Source organism: Erpetoichthys calabaricus, chromosome 6, assembly GCF_900747795.2.
Source record: "Erpetoichthys calabaricus chromosome 6, fErpCal1.3, whole genome shotgun sequence".
In the NCBI taxonomy this organism is placed as follows: Eukaryota; Metazoa; Chordata; class Cladistia; order Polypteriformes; family Polypteridae; genus Erpetoichthys; species Erpetoichthys calabaricus.
Genome location: NC_041399.2, coordinates 85,257,162 through 85,282,233, shown reverse-complemented (window position 1 = coordinate 85,282,233; position 25,072 = coordinate 85,257,162). Strand labels below are relative to the sequence as shown.

At 36.7% G+C, this 25,072-nt stretch overlaps 2 protein-coding genes across 4 annotated transcripts in view; one reads left to right on the top strand and one right to left on the bottom strand.

Annotated features, from left to right (window-relative positions):
* LOC114653460 (ubiquitin thioesterase otulin-like) overlaps nucleotides 1-8,379 on the top strand; it is an 82,891-nt gene extending 74,512 nt beyond the window's left edge. For all 3 annotated transcript variants that reach the window (XM_028803798.2, XM_028803799.2, XM_028803797.2), the window contains one exon: nucleotides 7,184-8,379. In XM_028803798.2, the coding sequence (XP_028659631.2) occupies nucleotides 7,184-7,393 (210 nt within the window). In that variant the 3' untranslated portion in view covers nucleotides 7,394-8,379. The remainder of the gene's footprint in view (nucleotides 1-7,183) is intronic.
* A 6,743-nt stretch (nucleotides 8,380-15,122) lies between these two features.
* The window catches only part of ankhb (ANKH inorganic pyrophosphate transport regulator b), a 199,316-nt gene continuing 189,366 nt past the window's right edge, over nucleotides 15,123-25,072 (bottom strand). Inside the window, exon 12 of the mRNA XM_028803795.2 lies at nucleotides 15,123-21,599. Coding sequence (XP_028659628.1) covers nucleotides 21,474-21,599 — 126 coding nt within the window. The 3' untranslated portion in view covers nucleotides 15,123-21,473. The remainder of the gene's footprint in view (nucleotides 21,600-25,072) is intronic.

Genomic DNA, 25,072 nt, shown 5'->3' with positions numbered 1-25,072 from the left:
CACATATTGATGTGCCATCCTGGAGAAGTTGGACTACCTGTGCAACATTTGTAGGGTCCAGGTATCGCCTCATACTACCAGTAGTGACACTGACCGTAGCCATATATAAAACTAGTGAAGAAACAGTCAGAAAAGATGAGGAGGGAAAAATGTCAGTGGCCTCCACCTGTTAAACCATTTCTGTATTGGGGGTCGTCTCATTGTTGCCCTTATAGCGCACCTGTTGTTAATTTCATTAACACCAAAGCATTAAAACCCGTGAATTGTGAAAAACCGCGAATTTTGGATGTGGTTAAAAAAAATGCCTATTTTCATAGTTTAAACCCTAAATATGCCCCCAAAACACTTTAATTTTATTTCAAAGTCAGCTTAATACATTACCTAAAAATAAAGAATGTAGAGGTAAACCTGTATATTGTACTGCTATGTCTCCCGCAGTGCTAGAATGTAAAATACAGATGTTACCACTACATGTACTATAATTCATGCAAACATGTTTACATTGCCAGAAGCCTTAGATGGTGCAGGGCGTTTTGACGGCATGTTGAGGCTTTAAGCCTTAAACTGCCACATACTTTGGCGTCCAGGGATGCATTAACCCCTAATACTTTTTTTGCTGCACTTTAAGTAAACAACACAATTAACAAAGAAAAAGTGAAATTTTAATGGAACACTTTTTTTCATGCAAAGAGCATCACAATTACTGCAACACTGATCATTTTACACACTGCTAATGAACTGTAAAAACTATTTAAATAAACTACTGGAACAATATGCACAAAGCGCAACTGACGCCATGGATGTAAATTACTGAGCCAACTGCGCTTGAACTGGCTGCACGCAAGCACACAGAGGTAAGCGCTGATGCTGGCAGGCTAGTCTTAGTGCGGCTCACGCTTGGGTCACAGAAACACAGGGGATTGTAGAAACAGGATCTTTATTTAAACACTTGAAACAAACATGTCTCTTTCAGAAGAGAAACGAGCTCAGTATGCAGTTAGTTATCGATTAAACAACAGACAAACATCATAGGGGAGCACAACCCTCAACAGGAGCAGAGAATGTCTGGGGGAGGACAGAGAAGCAAAGCAATCAGCCAAAAAAGGACAGGTACTGTTCAGGCTTTTAAATAAACAGAAAACACAAGAACACTCTGCTGGAGATGTATCACAGTCAATCAGCAGCAAGGAGAAATGAATAACGTTGTAGCGGTCCGGTGCCGCCAAGATTCACACCATCGACGGTGATTTATTTATTTTTATGGTGGAGATTTTAGGGACGCAACCAGCCTTGACCTGACCAGCACGCACTCACAAACAGAGACATAAAAAAAGCAAACCAGTAATCAAACAGCAAATAAAGAATGTAATGAAAACAATGATACCACCCCTGTTCCCCTTACGGCGATTACACATTAAAATCAACAAAGCACAAACAAAACACACACGGTAAATCATGAAAAAGTTCATGAAAAATGGCAACAGATGAAATGTAATGATGAAAATAGATAGTCCAGAGATCTGCACGTTGAATAGGAATGTAAAGATAGTCATACTGGTAGTTCCTGAAATGGTTAAGACGGGTTCAGGAGCGCTCCTTTCTTTGCAGGATGGCCATGAGTCCACTTACAGTCCTCATGTACATAGGCAGACGACAGACAATCCAGACGCACAAAACGATCCAGGACAAAATGAATAATTACAGGTAACCCAACAGAAGGAAGGCAGACAGGAACTTGAAACACAAATTACAAAAACTTTTTTTTTTTTGCTTTTGGTCACCAGCCCCCTTTTTAAAAGCAGCGCTGTCACCCTCTGACCTCAACAGCCCCAGCACCCTCAGCAGAAGACCAATCAGATCCACTGCAGGGACTGCTGGGAGTTGCAGTTTCAAATTCTATTGGTTACTTTTAACCATCCCAGTATTGCCACGAAAAAAGCCGTAAAAAGTGTGGAGGATATTTGCGGTTTCCGCTAACGATTATTAGTTGGGTTCTAAGGAAAAATCCGCAAGTGACTGAGGCCGCGAACTCTGAACTGTGACTTTGCGGAGATCTACTATATATATATATATATATATATATATATATATAATATGTACGGTCTGTTTTAAATGTAATTGTGTCATAAGCAATTGCATTGGGTCCCACAAGTCCCACAGTGCAGACCTCTTCCTTAGAGCATAAGCTGACCACAACTAAATGAATATGTCAATTTTGTTTGTTCTCCTTCGTTTACATTTGAAAGCTGCTTGAATTTATACTGAGGATATATATATATATATATATATATATATATATATATATATATATATATATAATGTTTTTTTATGTATTTATTTGTGGGCTTGAATCTATACAAAGGAAAGGATACAGTATAGAGGTAGTTTTTTTGAGATACTGTTTTGTATTAATCGCTACTTCATTTTCCTAAAAGTGACCAAAGAATGTAATGTTTGTGTTCTTCTGTAACACTTGAAGCTTTTGACTTGCCAGAATGAAGATTTTCATTTATTATATATACCTATTTTATTTATTTCAAATACAGTTGTATAATCTTCTACAGTACATTTGTCATATTCAGCTTCTGACAGAATATAAATAATATTTAAAGCAAAATTAACCTTATGATATCTTCACATCTCAATTAGGAGTAAAAAGGAGCCTTCAAGCTTGACAGAAACAGTGATTTGATTTATATCATGAAATGTCAATGTCAATTTATTTATATAGCACATTTAAAACAACATAGAAATTCCAATGGCCAAAGTGCTTTACAATAAAAGAAGAAAAAGAAAAACATACAGTTAGCATAAATAACATAAATATAAATAAAATAAATGAGCATAATTAATAAATAGAAGTAAGATTACATAATCACAATGAGGAAACCATCAGTATTACTGAAGGTCACGGAAAGCAAGTGAATAGAAATGAGTCTTTAATCTTGTTTTGAACAGTTCAATTGTAGACGACTCCTTTATGTAATGATGTAAAGAGTTCCACAGGCGATGAGCAGCAGCTGCAAAAGCCCTGCCCCCCTTAGTTTTACACTTGGTATGAGGGACAACAAGAGACAACTGACCAGAAGATCTACGCACTCTAGATGGCTGGTGTAAAGCACACAGTTCAGATAAATAGGCAGGAGCAAGCCTATGTAAAGATGTAAAAACTAGCAACAAGATTTTAAAATCAATTCGAAAACTGACAAGCAGCCAGTCTAAAGAAGCTAATATTGGAGAAAAAGAATCAGACTTTCTTGCCCCAACCAGAAAGTGAGCGGCAGCATTCTGAACCAACTGTAACCTGTATATCGGAGATTTGCTAAACCCAGAATACAGCGAGTTGCAGTAATCAAGGCGAAAAAAGATAAAAGCATGAGTAGCTTTCTCAAGATCCGTAGAAGATAAAAAAGGCTTGATCTTACCTAAAAGATGAAGCTGGAAAATGCAACACTTGACTACAGAATTAATCTGTTTCTCAAAAGAGAGGTTACTGTCAAAAATAACAACAAGATTGCGGGCTCGAGGTTTGCAAAAGACAGAGAAAGAGCCGAGAAGTCCAAGACCAATTTGGGCTTTCGCTGATGGACCCACTTATAAGCACCGTTTTATTTTGATTCAGATCAAGAAATTATTAGCCATCCAGGATCTTAGTTCAAAAAGACAGTTGTGCAGTTGATTCATTGCAGAGTTGCAGATGGGAATATAAACCTGTGTATCATCAGCGTAGCAGTGAAAAGAAATGTTGAATTTCCTAAAAATAGCTCCAAGAGAGAGAAGGTATATAGAGAATAAAATAGGACCCAAAATGGATCCCTGAATAACACCACATTTAAGAGGAGCAGTAGATGAAAAAGAGGAATTTAAAGTCACTGAAAAGTGTCTACCAATTAGATATGACCTGAACCAGTTAAGAGCAGCCCCTTTAAGTCCAACAAGATGTTCAAGCCACAACAGCAATATCTCATGGTCAATAGTGTCAAAGGCAGCGGACAGGTCAAGGAGGACAAGGACTGCAGTGCGACCTGAGTCAGTAATAATAGAGATGTCATTGAATACTTTCAGGATGGCTGTCTCAACACCACAATATCGCCTAAAGCCAGATTGGTAGATCTCAAATAAATTATTGGAGTTAAGGTGATCAACCAATTGACTATAAATAATTCTTCCTAATATGTTAGCCAGAAATGGCAACTGGGAAAGCAGGCGGAAATTGGCTAAAACTCCAGGATCTAATTCTGCCTTTTTTAGACAGGGACGCACTGCAGCATGTTTAAAAAATGGGGGCACAACCCCCTCACTAATAGAACCATTGATAATGGCTAGTAAAGATGGACCCTAAACATCAAAGGCTTCCACTAAGAGGCGTGGTGGTACAATATCAAGAGGACTGAGAGTAGGTTTAAGGGTGTGAATAGTGCTTTTTAACTGTGAAAGTGAGACAAGATCAAAAGATTCCACCACAATTCCATTATTAACAGTAGGAGGTTCATAGCCAGTTAGAACAATACCACAGCGGATTTGTACCAATTTTATTGACAAAGAATGAAAGAAACTGCTCACATGAAAGAACAGTACTATTTAATCCCGTCACAGAATGAGGGTGAATGGCCGCATTAATTGAATTAAATAAGACCGTAGAATTCTTAGAATGACAGGATACTAAATCAGCGAAGAAATCACGTTTAACTTTCTTAACTAAAATAGTAAGAATAAGCGCAGCTCACTTCTTAAAACGGACTCGTCCGGGGTCGAACCCGCAAAGTTTTGATTACCAATCAACAGTTGATACCGTTGCACCACCGAAGCAATCACAGCAAATGCGTGTCAATGTCGCACCCTAACGGGGTTCTTTTTCTGCAGTTATATTCTTGAATAGAAGCGCACTTGTTCTGTTATATTTGTACCTTTGGTGAAAGTGTTTATTTGATATTTGGACTTTAGGCTTCACACATTAAACACTTCATGTCTACATCTTGTCAATTATTACTAAAACATTAAAAACGTTTCTGTTTTAACGATGTGTTTACTGTACATAGATTGTTGTAGACATGGAACACACATGAAATGCATGTGTTCCAAATAACGATATAGTATTTTTAAAAGGTGTCATTTTGCTTGACTTCTCACTGTATACAACTCTAAGCAACTGACACGCAGGTAAACAGACTTGAGCTGAGAAAACTGTGTGGTGGTGGGGGCTGTGATAGCAGGCTGCTTGCTGCTTATCGACACATTTACAGGACAAAAGACGCTGATGGAGAGGTGCAAAGCAAGTTGCTTGGTCCTGTAAACTGTAGAAAGTCAAAAACAAATACAATAAAAAATAGCAAAATTTCTGGAGGATTGGTTACCTCATCTGTATTGACTTCTAAATCCCACCCAAGAGGCTCTCTGTAGGCTGGTACAAAACTAACTTATTCCACAGGCCGATGTTGCCAATGTGCTTTATCCACTTTTGAGGTAAATCTTGGGTAAATCCATAGATAAAACCATCAATACCGCATATCAGCACTGGTCGGTAATATCCATAAATTAGGTATTACAGAAACATTTATCTGTTGAAAATGAAAGAGTAAAGTCTGTTTAAAGTATTTACAATCAAATAAATACATTTTATAATAAAAAAATCAGAACCTTTTATGATTTTTCTATCAACTCTTTTCACCAGACCTATTCTGTAAATATGGTCACTTCTATTAAAATCTCTTGTGAATGTGAAACCACTTTTAATTTGTTTTTTTCCTAATTGACAAAGAGATAGAAAAGAGAGATAAAATATGACATTATGTACATGTAGTATCCTCCCAAGTATATTTTTCCTCCTTGTCTAATACTTGCATATAAACTTTTTTTAAATACCCTGTAATTGTATATATATTTTTTGTTGTCATTTTTTATTAGGAGTGAGGAGTTTTACTACTTAAACATTTTGGCTAATACTTTTACCAGTCAAAGCTTTGCCTTTTAAAGTTGCAAGTTATGTTTATAGCTTGTCAAATCTTTAAGACTATGCCTGTTGAAGGGCTATACAATGAAATTTTGTAAAAAATAAAAAAATACCTGTAGTATAAAATAATTTGCCTCTTGTGACAATTATAACTTAAAAAGTCAGGTAAATGCTTTAGATCAGTGACATTGACGTCCGGATATTGCTGTATAAAAAGCAATCCCTTCAAAAAAGTTCCTGAAGAACATAAATGACCCGCAACAGGTATGTTTCTAGCTTCTAAAGTACTGGACAATGGATAATAAGTATTTTATTTTAAATTAACTATACCAAATATGCTATTTATGTGCATGTTATATTTTCCATTTGCTCCTTTTAGGCCATCAACCTTTTTATACAGTGCTGTAAACTACATATTCAAGTCAAAAGGCACTTTTACAGAAATTAAACTGATTGTGGATTCTTAGATTGATATCTTTTTAATATATGAAATATTACTGCTCCATTTAATGTCATGTTAATTTTAATGTACTTTGTTTCTCAGCAATTTTTGCAGACCGTTGTTTTAATTAGTGGTAGAGCTTTCAGTGTCCACATAAAGTATTCGTGCCACTCTAGTACCCTTTTCATGTTTGCCTCAGATGTATTCCTTTTTGTTGAGTCAATTGTCATGCAGCCAGAATTAATCTACAGATTGTATTTTGTGTGTCTGTTATTGTGGTATATGTCTTGGAATGCTACTGAAAATGGTGGATTAAAGAAAACTGTTTTTAAAGTAACTGTAAATTTTGACAATTATGCTATTATTATTTAAGTCTGAAACAACAATGGCTGATCCTGCACTCAGACCCGCAAAGGTCATGCGAAAAGACAGTTTCTCCTTGCAGATTTAATAAAGTATATCATTATCATTATCATCAATTAGCCATTTAGTCTTAATATTACATTTTGTGCCATTTACTGTCATAGTAAGCATTAATATTTTCTAAAAATATAAATATGTAAGATATATTGTACTTTTGTTATCTAATACTATGTTTATATATACATGTGAATTTTTCTTAAACTGTGGTACAATTTTAGTAGTAATAAAGACATTTTTAAGTCTTTGCTTCTTAATGTTTTTAGTTTGCTTTAAATTAGCATTAAACTAGCTGACCTAACCAGGTTGCTGTCTTCTCACTCCAGAATATCTTGGTTGGTTGTAATTGAAGATCACTTATTTATTTGTAGGTTGAGATGTTCCTCTTGGGGTACACACTTCAGTATACAATAACAGTATACCGACTCTACAAATGTGAAACTGATGAGTTTATCTCCTATTACCCCGATGATCACAAAGAAGATTGGCCAGAGGTGTGTCTAATTACAGAAGATGACCGACATTATAACGTACCAGTCAAAAAGCAAGAAGAAACGAGCCTAACATTGCAACCTGATTAACTTGCATCTTTTCTGTTGAAAAAGGAACACTAATAAGTGGTACCTCACAGTTCTTTTGCTCTGGTGCATCCAGTCTGATCTGCACGTACCAGTAGCAGATTTAAACATCTGTGCTGGTTTTAGTCCACCACCAGTAAAGTGGGATTTGTGCTTGTTCTAAGAAAAGAAACTGGAATTAGCCACTTACTATGTTTATAAGCAAGACATCAATAACTCTCTCTCTGCTGTGCTTGTAATGAACTGCTTACAGAAATGTTTACTGTTTTATTCACTTTCAACATTTTATAGCTTAGGTTAGATAAGGTTATAGGTATAGGTTAGATAATCCATTGAATGTTAAATTTTCTTTGCTTTAATAGTGGTGTCTAGCTAATCTAAATTGTAAACTAATATACATCAACTAGATTATATGCAAGAGCACCTTCAATTAAAAATGTTTAAAATTAAATATTAGTCTAAAATTATAAGGCTTTTATGGTATAAATCCTTAATTTCCTTCTAATTTCATGGATGATATAATGGTTACAATGCAACAAAATTGACGTTCCTTTGTTGTCTTTTCTTGTTCTTGAGACCGTGTTTAAGGAAAATTATGCAGGAAATGTGGAGGGATAAGAAAAGGTAGTACCTCAGGTTAAAATGTTTAAATTTATTTTTAAATTGAGTTAGCTAAAAAAAAAAAACTTTCAAAGAGGCATACAATTAATCATTCTGATTTCTTTTAAACATACTCCTTGTGTTTAGCCTAGAAATAACACTCAAGTTTTTTTTTTTCAGATTGCATGCTTAGATTTTCATGAAAATAAGGGAAAAAATTTTATTGGTAAGTTTGCTGCATTTTGAGCTGAGGTTTTGGGAAGGTTGCTTAAGAAAATATGATAATTATTCAATATATGTTACATATAAAATACAATTTTAGTTAAAAAAAAAAAAAAAAAAAAAGACCAAAATAAGCTTACTTTAAGATGTATGTAACAGTGATTTCCTGATAATCTTCTCAAGCTACATACAGTCAACCGGTTTTTGTTGTTTAAACCGTTAGCCAGAGATTGGCATTATTAATTTTAAATAACCTACCCATTTTTGAGCTCACTTTTTATTATTAATTTTTGCTAGGAGTAGAATTATCCCAGCAGCAGGAACAAGTTTAGAAACTGTCCATTGCAGGGCAAAGGTTTTCAGTCCCCAACTCACAATATGTTAGTTTTACAGTCCTGCCAAGGAACTGAGTGGAGATTCAAGTGCCATTGTATATTATCCTGCTTTTGCATGATTGAACTGGCACTAGAATCATGTGATTTTTACATAATGACAAGACATCTAGGTGCAGTTGGATCTTCATTTCTGTAATTTTTTTCTTTGAGTATAACATGATAAAAAACAAAATGTGGCTATAGTTCAGCAGGATTAAAGTCTGTCAACACTTCCATGTAATAGTTATTTTAACTGTAGCTGGTATTCCTCTGAAAATAGATTTGAAAAGTATAATATGTGCATGTATATTGAGTATAGACAATAATATTGTTAAATATTGTGTTTAAAGGAATATAGAACATTGTACAAAACTCTATTAGAAGTGTAATATTTGACTTTATTGGTCTTATGTGGTGTATTTTTTAATAACACTAATTTAAAATTGTCTTATATTTGTATTAAACCACCTTTTGGGCTTTGGACAGTTTAAAAAATTGCATTTCTTTGTGGATTATATTCAGTCTATACATTTATTTTAATGCTGTACACTTATGAAACAGTTTGTGCAGTATATTTTTAAGATAAATTTTTAATTTCTAATGCAGACAGCATTGATACTGTTTTAATAACTGCAACATTAGTACAGCTGTTTTTAGGTTGGTGGTACTTACACAACTTGTCTTAGCACTTTGTTTTTCTTGAAGATTTTGTTTTTTTTCCTCCTGTGGATGAATAAAGTATATCTTATCTATCTGATATTTGAAAAGGCTTAGAAGAGTCCACTATGTTAGTAAATAATTATTTTTTAAATTACATTCAGTGGCAGTTTATAAAAGATGCAAAAGCAACAGTGGTTAGTATTTGGGGGGGGGGGGGGGGGGGGGGGGGGGGGGGTGCACGGTTTGAAATTATGCAAAGGACCCAAATTGCTTTTACTTGAAGCTTATTAATAAAGACTATATTTATAATGTTCGTTGATTTTTTGCTTTGTCTTTCCCTTTTAACATTCTCAGCCTCATCATCTCAAGGTTTTTGAGGGATACATGTTGAAACTATACTATGAAATATGGTTTAGGGAATTGATCTTAATTCTGCCTAAAAGAAAAGAGAAATACTTGATTGCATCTAACGGTTATCTTTTATTTTTTTCCTATGTTGTCTTTTTTCTTTTCCTTCAGGAAGATCCTGCTTCTCCATTAAAGTAGAATGTAGACTCAATTTTAAGTCAGCCTGCTGAGTTTATTCATGAGATACGGTACAAAAAGTAGTCTTATGTTCAGAGTAGTCTAAGCCTAGACATGTACAGTAAACATGCATTATACAGAGGATCTAAAAGCAAAATTGAAAACCATGCTGTTTAAGTGCCATGGATTATATTTTTTAATATTTAGTTTTACAGAGAACTGTTAGTAAATCAGTTTTCTGATTTTTTTTCATCATACTGCTGCACAAAATATTGAACACAAAAACTGCAACAGGATCTTAAATTTAGTTAAAAATAACATTCTTATGCAGATAAAGTAATGGGTTAAAGCCATTTAAATCAAAGTTCACTGATTACAAATATGAGTTGAGACATTAAAAATGCCTCACTATACATCATATGTCTCTGCTCTAAATGAACAGAGAAGAATATGTAACAATGACTTGCAGACTTAAACACAAAAGGAAAACATTCATGGTCACATAGCACAAACAACACACACACACTCACTGACTGAACACCCAGTTTACACTGCTCTTCCACATAAGTGATGATTTATCTTCATCTTGCTAAATTAATTTCAAGACAGATGCTGTCAATGGAGATTTTAATAAAGAAAGTAAAAGATAGTGTTTTCATTTATCTCAGGAAAATAAACATTGAACAAAACTTACTATAGAACTTGCACATTTAATCTAATATCAGTCAAGACACAAAATTAGCTGTTTAATGAAATAAAATGTTGTTAAAAGTGCTTGCAAAAAAAACAACCAAAACTGGCAGTTGGCAAAGCACTGAACTGAGTTCTCCTAATGTCTTCTCTCCTTTTGGATTCCTTGTTCCTTTTGCACAGCATTTATTTAGCATAAGAAATCTGTACTTTTTGGTTTATGGTATATGCCATTTAAATAGATATTCTGCTTTCTTTATAGGATGTTAAGCTACTTTAACATAAATTCTCTCCAACATATTATTTACTTTTCTGGCAAAATGAACAAAAGGGAGAAAATGTGTACCCCATAACACCTTAATTCCAGACCCCCAAAAATATTTTATTAAAAGCAGTTATAGGTAACATTAAGAAGAAGGACGCCTCACGCCTGGACAAACTGGTGAGGAAAGCAGGCTGTATTGTAGGCACGGAGCTGGACAGTCTGACATCCGTGGCAGAGTGACGGGTGCTCATAAGGCTCCTATCAATTATGGAGAATCCAATGCATCCACTAAACAGTGTCATCTCCAGACAGAAGAGCAGCTTCAGCGACAGACTATCTATCTATCTATAGGTGAAGTCCCATGATTGATTCAGTTAACACATGATGACACTAACCTGCTTTATAAATTTCAGATAAAAGTACAGTAAAGGTCACATTAGTCATTTCTGAAACATAAGACAGAGAGAGAGAGAGCAAACCTGATTATGTGAAGGGCTGAGTTAACAATTAGGTTGACATTAGATTTAAAGTAATACTCCACCCAGTAATGATATTTGTATATGTTATTCACCCCATGTGCTTTGCAGTGGTAGCATAGACATTTTGCTTTTGTTTTCATGCAGAATGAAAACTAAGTATAAAAACACCCATGAAAAAATCACATACTCCACACATCAAGCCACCCAGTCATATGCTCACAATGTGCAAAATGCATGTTGACATTTACAGTGCATCCGGAAAGTATTCACAGCGCATCACTTTTTCCACGTTTTGTTATGTTACAGCCTTATTCCAAAATGGATTAAATTCATTTTTTTCCTCAGAATTCTCCACACAACACCCCATAATGACAACGTGAAAAAAGTTTACTTGAGGTTTTTGCAAATTTATTAAAAATAATAAACTGAGAAATCACATGTACATAAGTATTCACAGCCTTTGCTCAATACTTTGTCGATGCACCTTTGGCAGCAATTTTTGAATATGATGCCACAAGCTTGGCACACCTATCCTTGGCCAGTTTCGCCCATTCCTCTTTGCATCACCTCTCAAGCTCCATCAGGTTGTATGGGAAGCGTCGATGCACAGCCATTTTAAGATCTCTCCAGAGATGTTCAATTGGATTCAAGTCTGGGCTCTGGCTGGACCTCTCAAGGACATTCACAGAGTTGTCCTGAAGCCACTCCTTTGATATCTTGGCTGTGTGCTTAGGGTCGGTGTCCTGCTGAAAGATGAACTGTCGCCCCAATCTGAGGCCAAAAGCGCTCTGGAGCAGGTTTTCATCCAGGATGTCTCTGTACATTGCTGCAGTCATCGTTCCCTTTATCCTGATTAGTCTCCCGGTTCCTGCCGCTGAAAAACATCCCCACAGCATGATGCTGCCACCACCATGCTTCACTGTAGGGATGGTATTGGCCTGGTGATGAGCAGTGCCTGGTTTCCTCCAAACGTGACGCCTGGCATTCACACCAAAGACTTCAATCTTTGTCTCATCAGACCAGAGAATTTTCTTTTTCATGGTCTGAGAGTCCTTCAGTTGCCTTTTGGCAAACTCCAGGAGGGCTGCCATGTGCCTTTTACTAAGGAGTGGCTTCCATCTGGCCACTCTACCATACAGGCCTGATTGGTGGATTGCTGCAGAGATGGTTGTCCTTCTGTAAGGTCCTCCTCTCTCCACAGAGGACCTCTGGAGCTCTGACAGAGTGACCATCGGGTTCTTGGTCACCTCCCTGACTAAGGCCCTTCTCCCCTGATCGCTCAGTTTAGATGGCCGGCCAGCTCTAGGAAGAGTTCTGGTGGTTTCGAACTTCTTCCACTTACGGATGATGGAGGCCACTGTGCTCATTGGGACCTTCAAAGCAGCAGAGATTTTTCTGTAACCTTCCCCAGATTTGTGCCTCGAGACAATCCTGTCTTGGAGGTCTACAGACAATTCCTTTGACTTCATGCTTGGTTTGTGCTCTGACATGAACTGTCAACGGTGGGACCTTATATAGACAGGTGTGTGCCTTTCCAAATCATGTCCAGTCAACTGAATTTACCACAGGTGGACTCCAATTAAGCTGCAGAAACATCTCAAGAATGATCAGGGGAAACAGGATGCACCTGAGCTCAATTTTGAGCTTCATGGCAAAGGCTGTGAATACTTACGTACATGTGCTTTCTCAATTTTTTTTATTTTTAATAAATTTGTAAAAAATCTCAAGTAAACTTTTTTCACGTTGTCATTATGGGGTGTTGTGTGTAGAATTCTGAGGGAAAAAAGTGAATTTAATCCATTTTGGAATAAGGCTGTAACATTACAAAATGTGGAAAAAGTGATGCGCTGTGAATACTTTCCAGATGCACTGTATTTATTGTTTTCTACAGTTCAGCATTGGTCTCCTTAGCTGTCCATTCAGCATATTGTCAATGTGAATAAAATCAACCGGGTTGAATTATGCTACATCTCCCTGTCCTCCAGCTGTTATGGGGAAATTGAGGCATCTTTGTGACATAGCAGTTTGTTGACCAATCTCCTCATCATTGTACCAACTGTTAAAAACCAACATGTTGTATTCATTATCTCATTGACAAGAATAAGTGCATAAGATAAATACATTTACCTTTAACCAAAAGTATATATATTCAGCAGACTAAAATGTGAAATAAGATGCACACACATTCAGTAGGTAGTCTACTGTATGATTTATTTGTTTGATTTGATGGAGTTTTACAGACAGTAGAAAAAGTAAAAAAAAAAAAAAAACACACCATGAAAACAGTATATTAAAATGCATGACCCCTAACCTCTGCCTAATAGTGAGAAGGTCTTGGTACCTAGTCTGTCATCAGAACAATCTAAATGTGCAAGGACATAGATTCAGTATAATATTAAATAGGCAGCACAGAATTACAAGCTCATGTTTGACTCCCACATATCTCATAGGTTTTGCAAATAAGCCAGTGGTGGCTCTCTTCTACAAATATCTTATTCCATCATATCTCACAAAAACATGTTTGGATTGAGGTTTGGTGATTTTGGAGGCCATTACCTTATGCTAAATTCACTGTTGTGTTTCTAAAACAGTTTTGGACATGTCTTGTGTGGACAATTATCATGTGGGCATGTCCATTCGTAGGTGGATACACACCTGTATAAAGGGACATTGTTGAATGTCAGTAATGTGCATTTATCTTCATCTGTGTTAATTTCTAGTTACATTTTGAAAGTAGTTCAAACACCTTCAGGACATACAAACTATTCTCAAGATGCAAGCTTTCTAAAATTGTGTGGTTTGAACCAGTTCCCAACTGGAAAATGATTGTCCAGTGTTGTGTGACAAAGTATAATAGTTGGAGCTTGCAGATAGAAACCGTGCTATCTCAGTCCACATCTCTTCACACCAGCATGGCCTGATGGGCCAGTATACAGTAGGAGAGTAAGCTTTATATGTGTTATAAATGCCACTGCTTGTATGTGTTATGTATGTATGTGCCACTGCTTATATGTGTTATAAATGCCACTTCACTCAGTTTGAGTGAAGGCCACTGGAGGTTTATGTAGGTGATTAGTACAACTCCTCCCGCCCAAACGGTGGGAAGAATGAGATCCCACTGGAGACAGATACAGTAGGAAACTGCCGTTAAAAGCCAACCAGAAGTTGTTATGGGGCCAAGCACATTTAAGTCAGCCAGGGCTCAGACCTACCAAGGTGTGCTGTGAAGTGGTAGGCATGTAGCTTTAGGAAACCAACCCTGACTTCAAAGTTGTTGTTATCCTGGAATTACATTTTACTGGCCACCCATATCATTACGTATAGGATAACAGCACTGCAGAGTTCATGGTAGTATCCTTAGACGCGGGAAGTTCGGTAGCCATTCCAGTGGTGCATCAGTGATAAGCTTAAAACCACTAAAAGAGGCTTTAACTACATGGATTCTCCAGACCTTGAATAAGCTGCTCTCTTCTGTAAAAGTTAACAGTGTCACATGCTTAGAGTTAGTGTTCTCCTCTGTTTATCTCAATAATGGCATTATTTATAGTATGAAAATAGGGACCTTTCTTTTATGGTGAAAATCCTGTTATAGTGGAAATTTTGGATTTTAGTTAGAAGATTCTAAGTCTTAACGAAAGTGGTTTAACAGGAATGGCTGTTTTTTAAGGGATAAAAAACATAAACAGGAATACTTACAACATAATTTCAACAAAGAAAATGTTAGCCACATAAAAGAACTTTTGAAAATGTTGAGCTTTCTTTTGTCCAAGCTACAGGTATGTACTTTACACTTTACTATATAAAATGGAAACTGGAAGGGTATTTTCAGATGCTTTATTTTAGTGACACATGGTCATTCAGTATTCAGTGTTATCTTCCCTGCAATCATTTGCCACGTTTGGAATTTTTTCCATTACTCATAGACTTTTATAATATACAGCCATTTTGTGAACTTTAATATACCTTTATATTAAATGTTTTTTTTTTTTTACCATGTATAGCGGTGTTATGAGGGTTAATTTACCATGTGCTGTTTGTGTTTTGAAATTCATTTTTTCCAGATAGTTTTTTAGTATGAGTGAATGGAACTTTGAAGAGGGAATTAAGAGTTTAGGGTTAAGGTTAACGTTTGCGTTAAACTTTTTATACAGAAATTTCTTCCCAAAAACATTTTAAGAGGAACAGTAGTTAGGGGAGCTTGGTAGAGCAGTTGTTTTGGCTGATATTATTGTCTCCCTCTTTTTTAGTTGTTACTGTGGTGTAACATTTTAGGGTCCATGGCTGTGTGCAGATTTTTAATTAAAATGGTGTGACTCAGGCTTCGTGGGTGTGCATGTTCATGTAACCTCGGGATGTTTAATGGGGAGACTGGGACTGATCGGTCTTGCATGTGAGGATGTGATTGGTTCCAATTTTCTCATTGACTCTCTGCAAATTAGGACACCTTGTCTACAGAAGAATAAAGGAGAGTCTGAGCAAGGGTCATGGGGAAACAAACAAAAAAGGAACCGCAAAAGAGAGGGAGAAAGGCAGAATCTGGCAGTGGAGTAGAAGCCGAATTGTCAGTGGCCCTGTGAGAGAATGTGGCACTCCACGGGTGGTCCCCCACTGAATAGTCTGGAAGAGCATGGATGAGTAGAGGGGACTTCCTTTGGATCCAGTAGATGCCAGGAACAGGGTGTATGAAAACCGAGGTCCAGCTCTGATGCTACAGGTGGCAGTAGTGCTGAGAACCAGATGATGGAACCACAGTTGTCAGCATCTCCACCTGTCTAACCTGTATGGTGAGCTGTGGGAGACGTGGAAAGGTAAGATTTGCTAGGCTTTGAGAGTGTGATTACCAGTGATAAAGGATCCTGATGTCTGCATGGTTTTATTTTATGATTTTCTTTTTAATATTCTACTCTGATGCCTAATGTTACTGCTACTTTAACCTATTTAGGTCCAACTAGCATTTCAACAGGATTTCCGAATCTGAGTTCATTGTGTATGTGGCAGGCACCACCCTCAGGATCAGCTTCCACATTAAGCTATAATGTTTTATTTTGTAGGATCTCCAGCATAGGTTACAGTGATCAGAGCCCCTTCAGAAAAATCAACCTGGGAACAAAAAATGTAATACCAATTAAAAATAAACCTAAAATGTCATAATTTCTAAAAAAAATAATATACCACTTGATTGGAACTTTTATTTATCTGTCAGACAGTACTCTTTTTGGGTAAGACTCCATTCTTTGTATATTTTAATTGAACCATTTTTGCCCAGTTTTTCTTTTAAAATTACTTTAGCTATGTCAGTTTTCAGACAAAGAAACACAGGTTGTCATCCAGAATGTATATTTTATCTATATTAATAAATATATAATTTCTACTTCTGTGCAATAGACTATTGATCTCAGAAAAATGTCTGATATTTTGGAATGCTTTTGCATTTTTCTCAAGGCCTGTGTTTCTCTGAGTTGTTTAATATCCTCTTTAGTTATCCATTTCAAACCTTCATGATGATCAGATTTAGGATACTGTACAGTCGCAATGTGATCCATCACTCTACAGGCCATGCCCACTTCTTTATGATAGTCTTGCCCATCTTCCAAAGTACTGTACATTCGATGCGTTTAAGGTTTTCCTACAAATATTCAATATATACAATACTCCAATGTCATGTACATCTATCCTCTTCCGCTTATCCGAGGTCAGGTCGCGGGGGCAGCAGCTTGAGCAGAGATGCCCAGACTTCCCTCTCCCCGGCCACTTCTATCTCTTCCGGGAGAATCCCAAGGCGTTCCCAGGCCAGCCGGGAGACACAGTCCCTCCAGCGTGTCCTGGGTCTTCCCCGGGGCCTCCTCCCGGTTGGACGTGCCCGGAACACCTCACCAGGGAGGCGTCCAGGAGGCATCCTGAGCAGATGACCGAGCCACCTCATCTGACTCATGATGAAACCCATGTCTTGCATACGTCTGTGCGTGGTGGTTCTTGAAGCACTGACTCCAGCTGCAGTCCACTCTTTGTGAATCTCCCCCATATTTTTGAATGGGTTTTGTTTCACAATCCTCTCCAGGGTGCGGTTATCCCTATTGCTTGTACACTTTTTTCTACCACATCTTGTCCTTCCCTTCGCCTCTTTATTAATGTGCTTGGACACAGAGCTCTGTGAACAGCCAGCCTCTTTAGCAATGACCTTTTGTGTCTTGCCCTCCTTGTACAAGGTGTCAATGGTCGTCTTTTGGACAACTGTCAAGTCAGCAGTCTTCCCCATGATTGTGTAGCCTACAGAACTGGACTGAGTTTTGAGTTAATTAGCTTATTAGAGTGTGGCACCAGGTGTCTTCAATATTGAACCTTTTCACAATATTCTAATTTTCTGAGATACTGAATTTGGGACTTTCATTAGTTGTCAGTTATAATCATCACAATTAAAAGAAATAAACATTTGAAATACATCAGTCTGTGTGTAATGAATGAATCTAATATACAAGTTTCACTTTTTGAATGGAATTACTGAAATAAATCAACTTTGTCATGATATTCTAATTTTATGACCAGCACCTGTATACTATATAATATTACATCATGATATAATCGGGAACCACAGATTTTTATTAACTAATCAGATTTTAAGGATTTCAGTGCAGTTTCGACTTCATAGGATTTCAAAGGCAGTTGGCTGTTTTAGATTTGTAACTTATTTAGATTAATTTGAAATTCATTTTCAAGAGTGTTTAATGTTATTCACTGGACTATGTAATACCATGTGCAAATATAGGTAAAATATGTTCAGTTTTGTTTTTGGCCAAAGAATGTGTGACACAATAATGTATGTTCTTTTCTGTAAGCAGTGTGAGAGACACACTTTTATTTCTGAAGTGTTGTGAAAACTGCTTTCTTACAGTGCAAGCTATCTAAAACAATGAGTGTGAATAAACTGAAAAAAATAATACAAAACTAGGTCTATAAAAAACACACATTTGCCTGGCCAGTAATTTCTTTATTTATAAAACAAATGCATTATTTCTGAACATGTGTATAGTGAATGCTTTGAGTTCCACAGAAAATGATCACAAAGGAAGCTGTGCAAGAGTTAAAGCCACTGAACAGGAGACTGCTCCTATTTCTAACCAGTAACATTACATGATGCATATCTCACATTGCTGCAGGCCATGCTACAGCGCAAAATGATTCAGAAAAATATTGTTTAGCACCAAGAGTATTCAGATGCTAAAAATATGCCTATTTTGCCCCATACCATGAAATCCTTGATTGGAGTGTTTCAAAGGTCTACTTTCTCTCATTTCTAGACTGATGCTTTCTTAAGAAGTGGCTGTTACCAAATAACCATCTAACTTCCAGTTCTGGATATTCTCTGTGCCATTGCTGATTTTAAAAAAATAATAATAAAGTATATATAATCACATACCCATTAGTTATCTGCTGACCATCATTACATTACTTATTTTTGTTTGTACTTGTTCTGTCAAGAAGGGTGGACACCACTACTAACATTAAACAAAACAGCCTTTAACATCAATGTTGTATGACTGATACCTTATTATAAACTGCTAAATACAAAGTGATCCACTTTCATATTGCTCATCAACATTGCTCACAGCATATCTGATGAGATTTCACTATAGAATTTACAGCCTTCAGGCATTTTTTCCCTTCTCCAGTTCTTTACTCAGTCTGTTATCTTGTTAAGGTCAGCAAGACTACTGCATTTATTAAAATGAAGGCACTGGCCAAGTAAAAAATGATTTAGAACCCAGTTCAATTGCTTGCTGTCCAGGCAGAAAAAAGATACAAACTGAATTTAAAAAAAGAATTCCATACATAAAAAAGAGCATCTCTGAAGTCTAATCTTACTATACATCACTATTAGAAACATAGTCCAAGGTTTGGCGACTTGTGGCATATGGCCATTCTCTGTAACTGTCACCTCTAACAGTTTGTCATATCAGTAAACACTTCACAATACATTGGCACAATTACTAAAATAAAACCAACCTGAGCTGTACTGACCGATCCCAAGCCACTGCACCTCATGCCAAGCAAGGTATATGTGGCTGTCACAAAAGCAGCATTTAATCTTGTCATTAAAAAGTAAAGACATTCCATTAGGTGCAAAGATTTCTGAAAAACAACTAAGAAAGAAAAGGAGAGAGGTCCCAGAAATGGTGGAAAAATCAAGTTAATGCATTCTCAGTACTATCACTGTGTACATCCATCTGTACGTGTTCTTATTTCATGACAGTACTGTGTAGGCAAGAGTCATTGATTTGAATTCAAGGCAGGATTTGACCCTGCAAAGGACACTAGTCTCATTGCAAAAGTACATACACCCACCATTTAACTCACTTATATTGAGTTATTGATTAATTTCACAGTAGAACATTTAATTTGTTTTGATGGGAATAACTAAGCAAAGTTGCTCAACACTACTTATCTAATTTCTCCAAAATGATACTGAGGCAAATTTTGATCGACCCCAAATTGTCTACCTCACTACTTGGAAAATTATTCCATGTATGTGTGGAGTACACAAAGGTCTTTGGGATTAAGGAGAAAAACCAAAACATCTATAGAGAAACCTGCAGTGGAGTATGTACAACATCTGAATGCAGGTCCATAAGGCGGTGAGGCAGCAGTAATAACCATTACTCTATTATATAAAAGTCCAGTCTTTGATGAATTTAACTACCTGTCACTTACAAGTTATAAAAATTTGAGAAGCATAAGCTACTGGGGTTGAAATTTTACACTGTCAATCCTAAACACTGATCGTTCTCTGTAAAATCAGGAAATTCAATCAAAGATGGCTCCCTGAAACCAAATCTGTTAAAACTATGTACACACTATATTTAATTAAAGAAAAAAGAATCTGTGAAATAGAACCACTCCAGTCATCTTCTCCGTTTTCAGCAAAAATACATTAAGCGCTCAGTGTCTTTTTTTTTTAATAGTTATAATCTCTCAAAGTTAAATATTGATTCATGTGAAGTGTATTTTCTGTCCAGTTACTTCTGCATAGTCAGTTCAGTTCATTTTTGCTTGTGACAGTCAGCTCTGTCTGTCCTTCCGTTAAAGTAAAGTATGTGTGAAGGTGCTTCCACAAGTGTCCCACTTTGTAAAAAACCATCATATTCTGTCACAGACGTACTTGAAATATATACTTGAGCTCTTTTTCATTTGTGGAGGAGTATGGATATTTGACACTCCGCACACTTAAGAAAAATTGTGATAATGGTCATCTCTGTGTGTGAAATACACAGGTAAGAAATAAACATGGAACACTTTACGGTACAAATACATACGTTAAAAACTGCTGTGAAGAGGTGGTGCTAAACTTAAAATAAGCTAATCTAGTAACAAGATGGGATGTTTAATGTCATTCTTCCTGAGATAAAAGAGAACCATTTCAAGATATTCACTTCAATTAGCATGATAAAACTATTAAGCGGCCAAGGTGGCCACTCACAGCTATGACCGTGGCTATCGCATTCATGTCTTACAATTACAAAGTAAACCATCAAGACCATTCATACATCAGCACCATCTTTAGAAAAGAATCTATCTTTAAATGGCACTTGAGCACCAATCCTGCAATCACAATTAAAATACTGATGTTTTACAAATGTTTTGTATATGTAGTAACTGTTTCTTTTTAACTACCTTTAACATTATGGATTTGAAATATATTTAATATATATATATATATTTTATATATATATATATGTATAGTTTTTTTCCCTACTGCATAACTAATAATTAGCAGCACTATTGCAAAAAAGCACACAGGTCTACACAGAGACCTCAGTAAAGTTCTTTTTCATTTTTTTTTCTTTTTACATTCAGGATCAAAATTGTAATAATTTCAAGCAAATAAATTAAATTAGCATATAAACTTTTTCACTTCCAGTTTTTTGTTTTTTCATTTGTTCCTATGAAAGAATAGGACGGCTGCACAAAAATAAAAGCAGAGAGAGAGAGAAAGTTAAAGGACACTATCGCCAAGAGATAAGATACAAATAAAGTCTGTCTGTGCTGGCCGGTGGAGACTATCAAAAGGAAGCTGGAAGACTCTTTGGGGGCAGGTCATGACACATTAATTGTTCTCCTTGGTGAAAGAAGAAAATATAGACGCTGCATGCAGGCTTCCTTGTGTCCTTCTTTTAGGCATTTGGTTTATAAGCTCCATAAGTTAGAGGCCGAGCCCTCACACTCTTGTTCAGACTCTTCATGTGGAGCACTATCCCCCATCTTCCTGGTTTCCTCTAGTCTTCATCCTCTCCTTCAGCTCTCCTCTCTACAATGTTGGTCATTTCTTCCCCAGATCTGACATCGTTCATTGGGGATAAGTCTCCTTCTGCTGCTGCCTCATCTTCATTCTCCTTCTTTTTCTGAAAATCAAAAGATGGCCGTTATGGTAATACTTCATGTTTTAGCATTAGTAAACATTTATTCATATACCAAACTTAGTTATTTCAATATAGGTTTCTGGCAGCATTAAGTGCATGGCAGGCAGTTTTGGACAAGGTACTGGCTGATTAATGTAGACATTCACATATGCATTTATTAATGTTGCTGCCGACCTAAAGACATTTATCTACTTGGAGTCTGGACACACTCCCTTTCTCCCTATGGGTCTTCTCCTGGTCCTCTGGTTTCCTCCCAAATCAGATTTAGGTCTCTTATCTTTGAATTTTCCCATGGGATTAATGAAGTTTATCTAATCTGATCTAATCTAATCTACTCAAACCACACTATATGTATTTAGAACATAGAAGGGACACTGAAATACATGGAAAAAACCTACAGCACAGGAACAAGAAAAACTGATGTTGAATACTTAGTGGATGTTAGGTTGACCACATTTTCATAAATATTGAAGATAGGAAAATGATTCTACTCATTCTTCATATCAGTAGTAAAGTTACCCTGTCCTCTTTGTTTGCCAATATACAATTCTGGGTGACACAATATTAGGAAAATTTGATTCAATTAAATCAACATTAGAAGGCTACACAAAGTGAAATATAACAAAACAAATAGCTGGTGATGAACTGCTGTCCCATTCAGAGATAGTTTCTGCCTTCAGTGTCAAAAAGACTTTGTGAAGAAGGAATGTTGTTTAAAAATAAACTATCTTTAAATGGGCTTGTGAGTTATGTGTGTTTATGTGTATAAAGTTCAAGGCCCACGTTTATCAGCATGGAATTCTTCCAAGGATCCTTTGGCCCCATGAAATAATAACACTAAAAGGTCAAGTGTTTCCCTAAAGAATTACATACACATCCAGTACTGTATTTATATACTACCTTTAAAATTTTATGAAATAAAATTTTCATTTAAAGGTTGAAATTTTCGTATTATGTGGTTCACAGCAATACGCCACATGTCAATACATAGCACTGGTGTTTGTTTTCTTGATTTATACATAGGTGCAACGGAGTGGGAGGAAAGGGAGCTTACGGCAATCATGGTGCAATACTAGAGAAAAGTTGCAAAGACAAAAATCACGCTCATTTTTGTTTTTCTTTTGGTTTTTTTTTTGCATTTCATGTTTCGGTAAGAAGATCAAATCGATGTCATATCACATAAGTACAGGCATCACTAAATGGTGGACTTGGGCTGAGTGACAGCACTAACCGGAACGTGATGCATTTCTGATAAATGAGTGAGAGTGACTGATAATTTTCATCCATCATTTTTTTTTCCTTCTTGACGTGTGTGCGTCTATTCCTGTCACTCAACAGAAAGCAAATCAATGCGATTGTTACAGTGGATGGATAAAACATCCACATGATGCCGCGAAAGGTAATAATATAAATGAAAGAGTGACAGGGAGCATGGTTTATTCTAAAAAAAGGAAAGTAGACGTAGAAAACTGAACCTTCAAAGATGAATGGACGAACCAATATACAGTGGTGTGAAAAACTATTTGCCCCCTTCCTGATTTCTTATTCTTTTGCATGTTTGTCACACAAAATGTTTCTGATCATCAAACACATTTAACCATTAGTCAAATATAACACAAGTAAACACAAAATGCAGTTTGTAAATGGTGGTTTTTATTATTTAGGGAGAAAAAAAAATCCAAACCTACATGGCCCTGTGTGAAAAAGTAATTGCCCCCTGAACCTAATAACTGGTTGGGCCACCCTTAGCAGCAATAACTGCAATCAAGCGTTTGCGATAACTTGCAATGAGTCTTTTACAGCGCTCTGGAGGAATTTTGGCCCACTCATCTTTGCAAAATTGTTGTAATTCAGCTTTATTTGAGGGTTTTCTAGCATGAACCGCCTTTTTAAGGTCATGCCATAGCATCTCAATTGGATTCAGGTCAGGACTTTGACTAGGCCACTCCAAAGTCTTCATTTTGTTTTTCTTCAGCCATTCAGAGGTGGATTTGCTGGTGTGTTTTGGGTCATTGTCCTGTTGCAGCACCCAAGATAGCTTCAGCTTGAGTTGACGAACAGATGGCTGGACATTCTCCTTCAGGATTTTTTGGTAGACAGTAGAATTCATGGTTCCATCTATCACAGCAAGCCTTCCAGGTCCTGAAGCAGCAAAACAACCCCAGACCATCACACTACCACCACCATATTTTACTGTTGGTATGATGTTCTTTTTCTGAAATGCTGTGTTCCTTTTACGCCAGATGTAACGGGACATTTGCCTTCCAAAAAGTTCAACTTCTGACTCATCAGTCCACAAGGTATTTTCCCAAAAGTCTTGGCAATCATTGAGATGTTTCTTAGCAAAATTGAGACGAGCCCTAATGTTCTTTTTGCTTAACAGTGGTGTGCGTCTTGGAAATCTGCCATGCAGGCCGTTTTTGCCCAGTCTCTTTCTTATGGTGGAGTCTTGAACACTGACCTTAATTGAGGCAAGTGAGGCCTGCAGTTCTTTAGATGTTGTCCTGGGGTCTTTTGTGACCTCTCGGATGAGTCGTCTCTGCCTTCTTGGGGTAATTTTGGTCGGCCGGCCACTCCTGGGAAGGTTCACCACTGTTCCATGTTTTTGCCATTTGTGGATAATGGCTCTCACTGTGGTTCGCTGGAGTCCCAAAGCTTTAGAAATGGCTTTATAACCTTTACCAGACTGATAGATCTCAATTACTTCTGTTCTCATTTGTTCCTGAATTTCTTTGGATCTTGGGATGATGTCTAGCTTTTGAGCTGCTTTTGGTCTACTTCTCTGTGTCAGGCAGCTCCTATTTAAGTGATTTCTTGATTGAAACAGGTGTGGCAGTAATCAGGCCTGGGGGTGGCTACGGAAATTGAACTCAGGTGTGATACACCACAGTTAGGTTATTTTTTAACAAGGGGGCAATTACTTTTTCACACAGGGCCATGTAGGTTTGGATTTTTTTTCTCCCTAAATAATAAACACCATCATTTAAAAACTGCATTTTGTGTTTACTTGTGTTATATTTGACTAATGGTTAAATGTGTTTGATGATCAGAAACATTTTGTGTGACAAACATGCAAAAGAATAAGAAATCAGGAAGGGGGCAAATAGTTTTTCACACCACTGTATGTTCATTCTTTCAGCGGGTATTTCAAAAACAAGTTTGTCTCGTGTTCTGAAAAAGTACAAATGTGAAGCCCCACTATTAGAGAAAACATGGATCGTTTGCGCTTGCGGTAGTCTGAAGTTGGGTACATAAAATAAGCAAACTGAGAGCCCACTATGACTGCTTCGCCAGAGTCCTCTCACATTCATTTACAGCCCAGTAGTGTGCACATGAATGTTCAGTTAAAGTAGCGTGGATTGTGGGGCAACATAAAAAAAAAAATCTGATAGGACTGCTGTAAAGGAGTGCACTTTTTAGTTTTATTAAGATGGTTCTATTTTCTTCTACTTAAA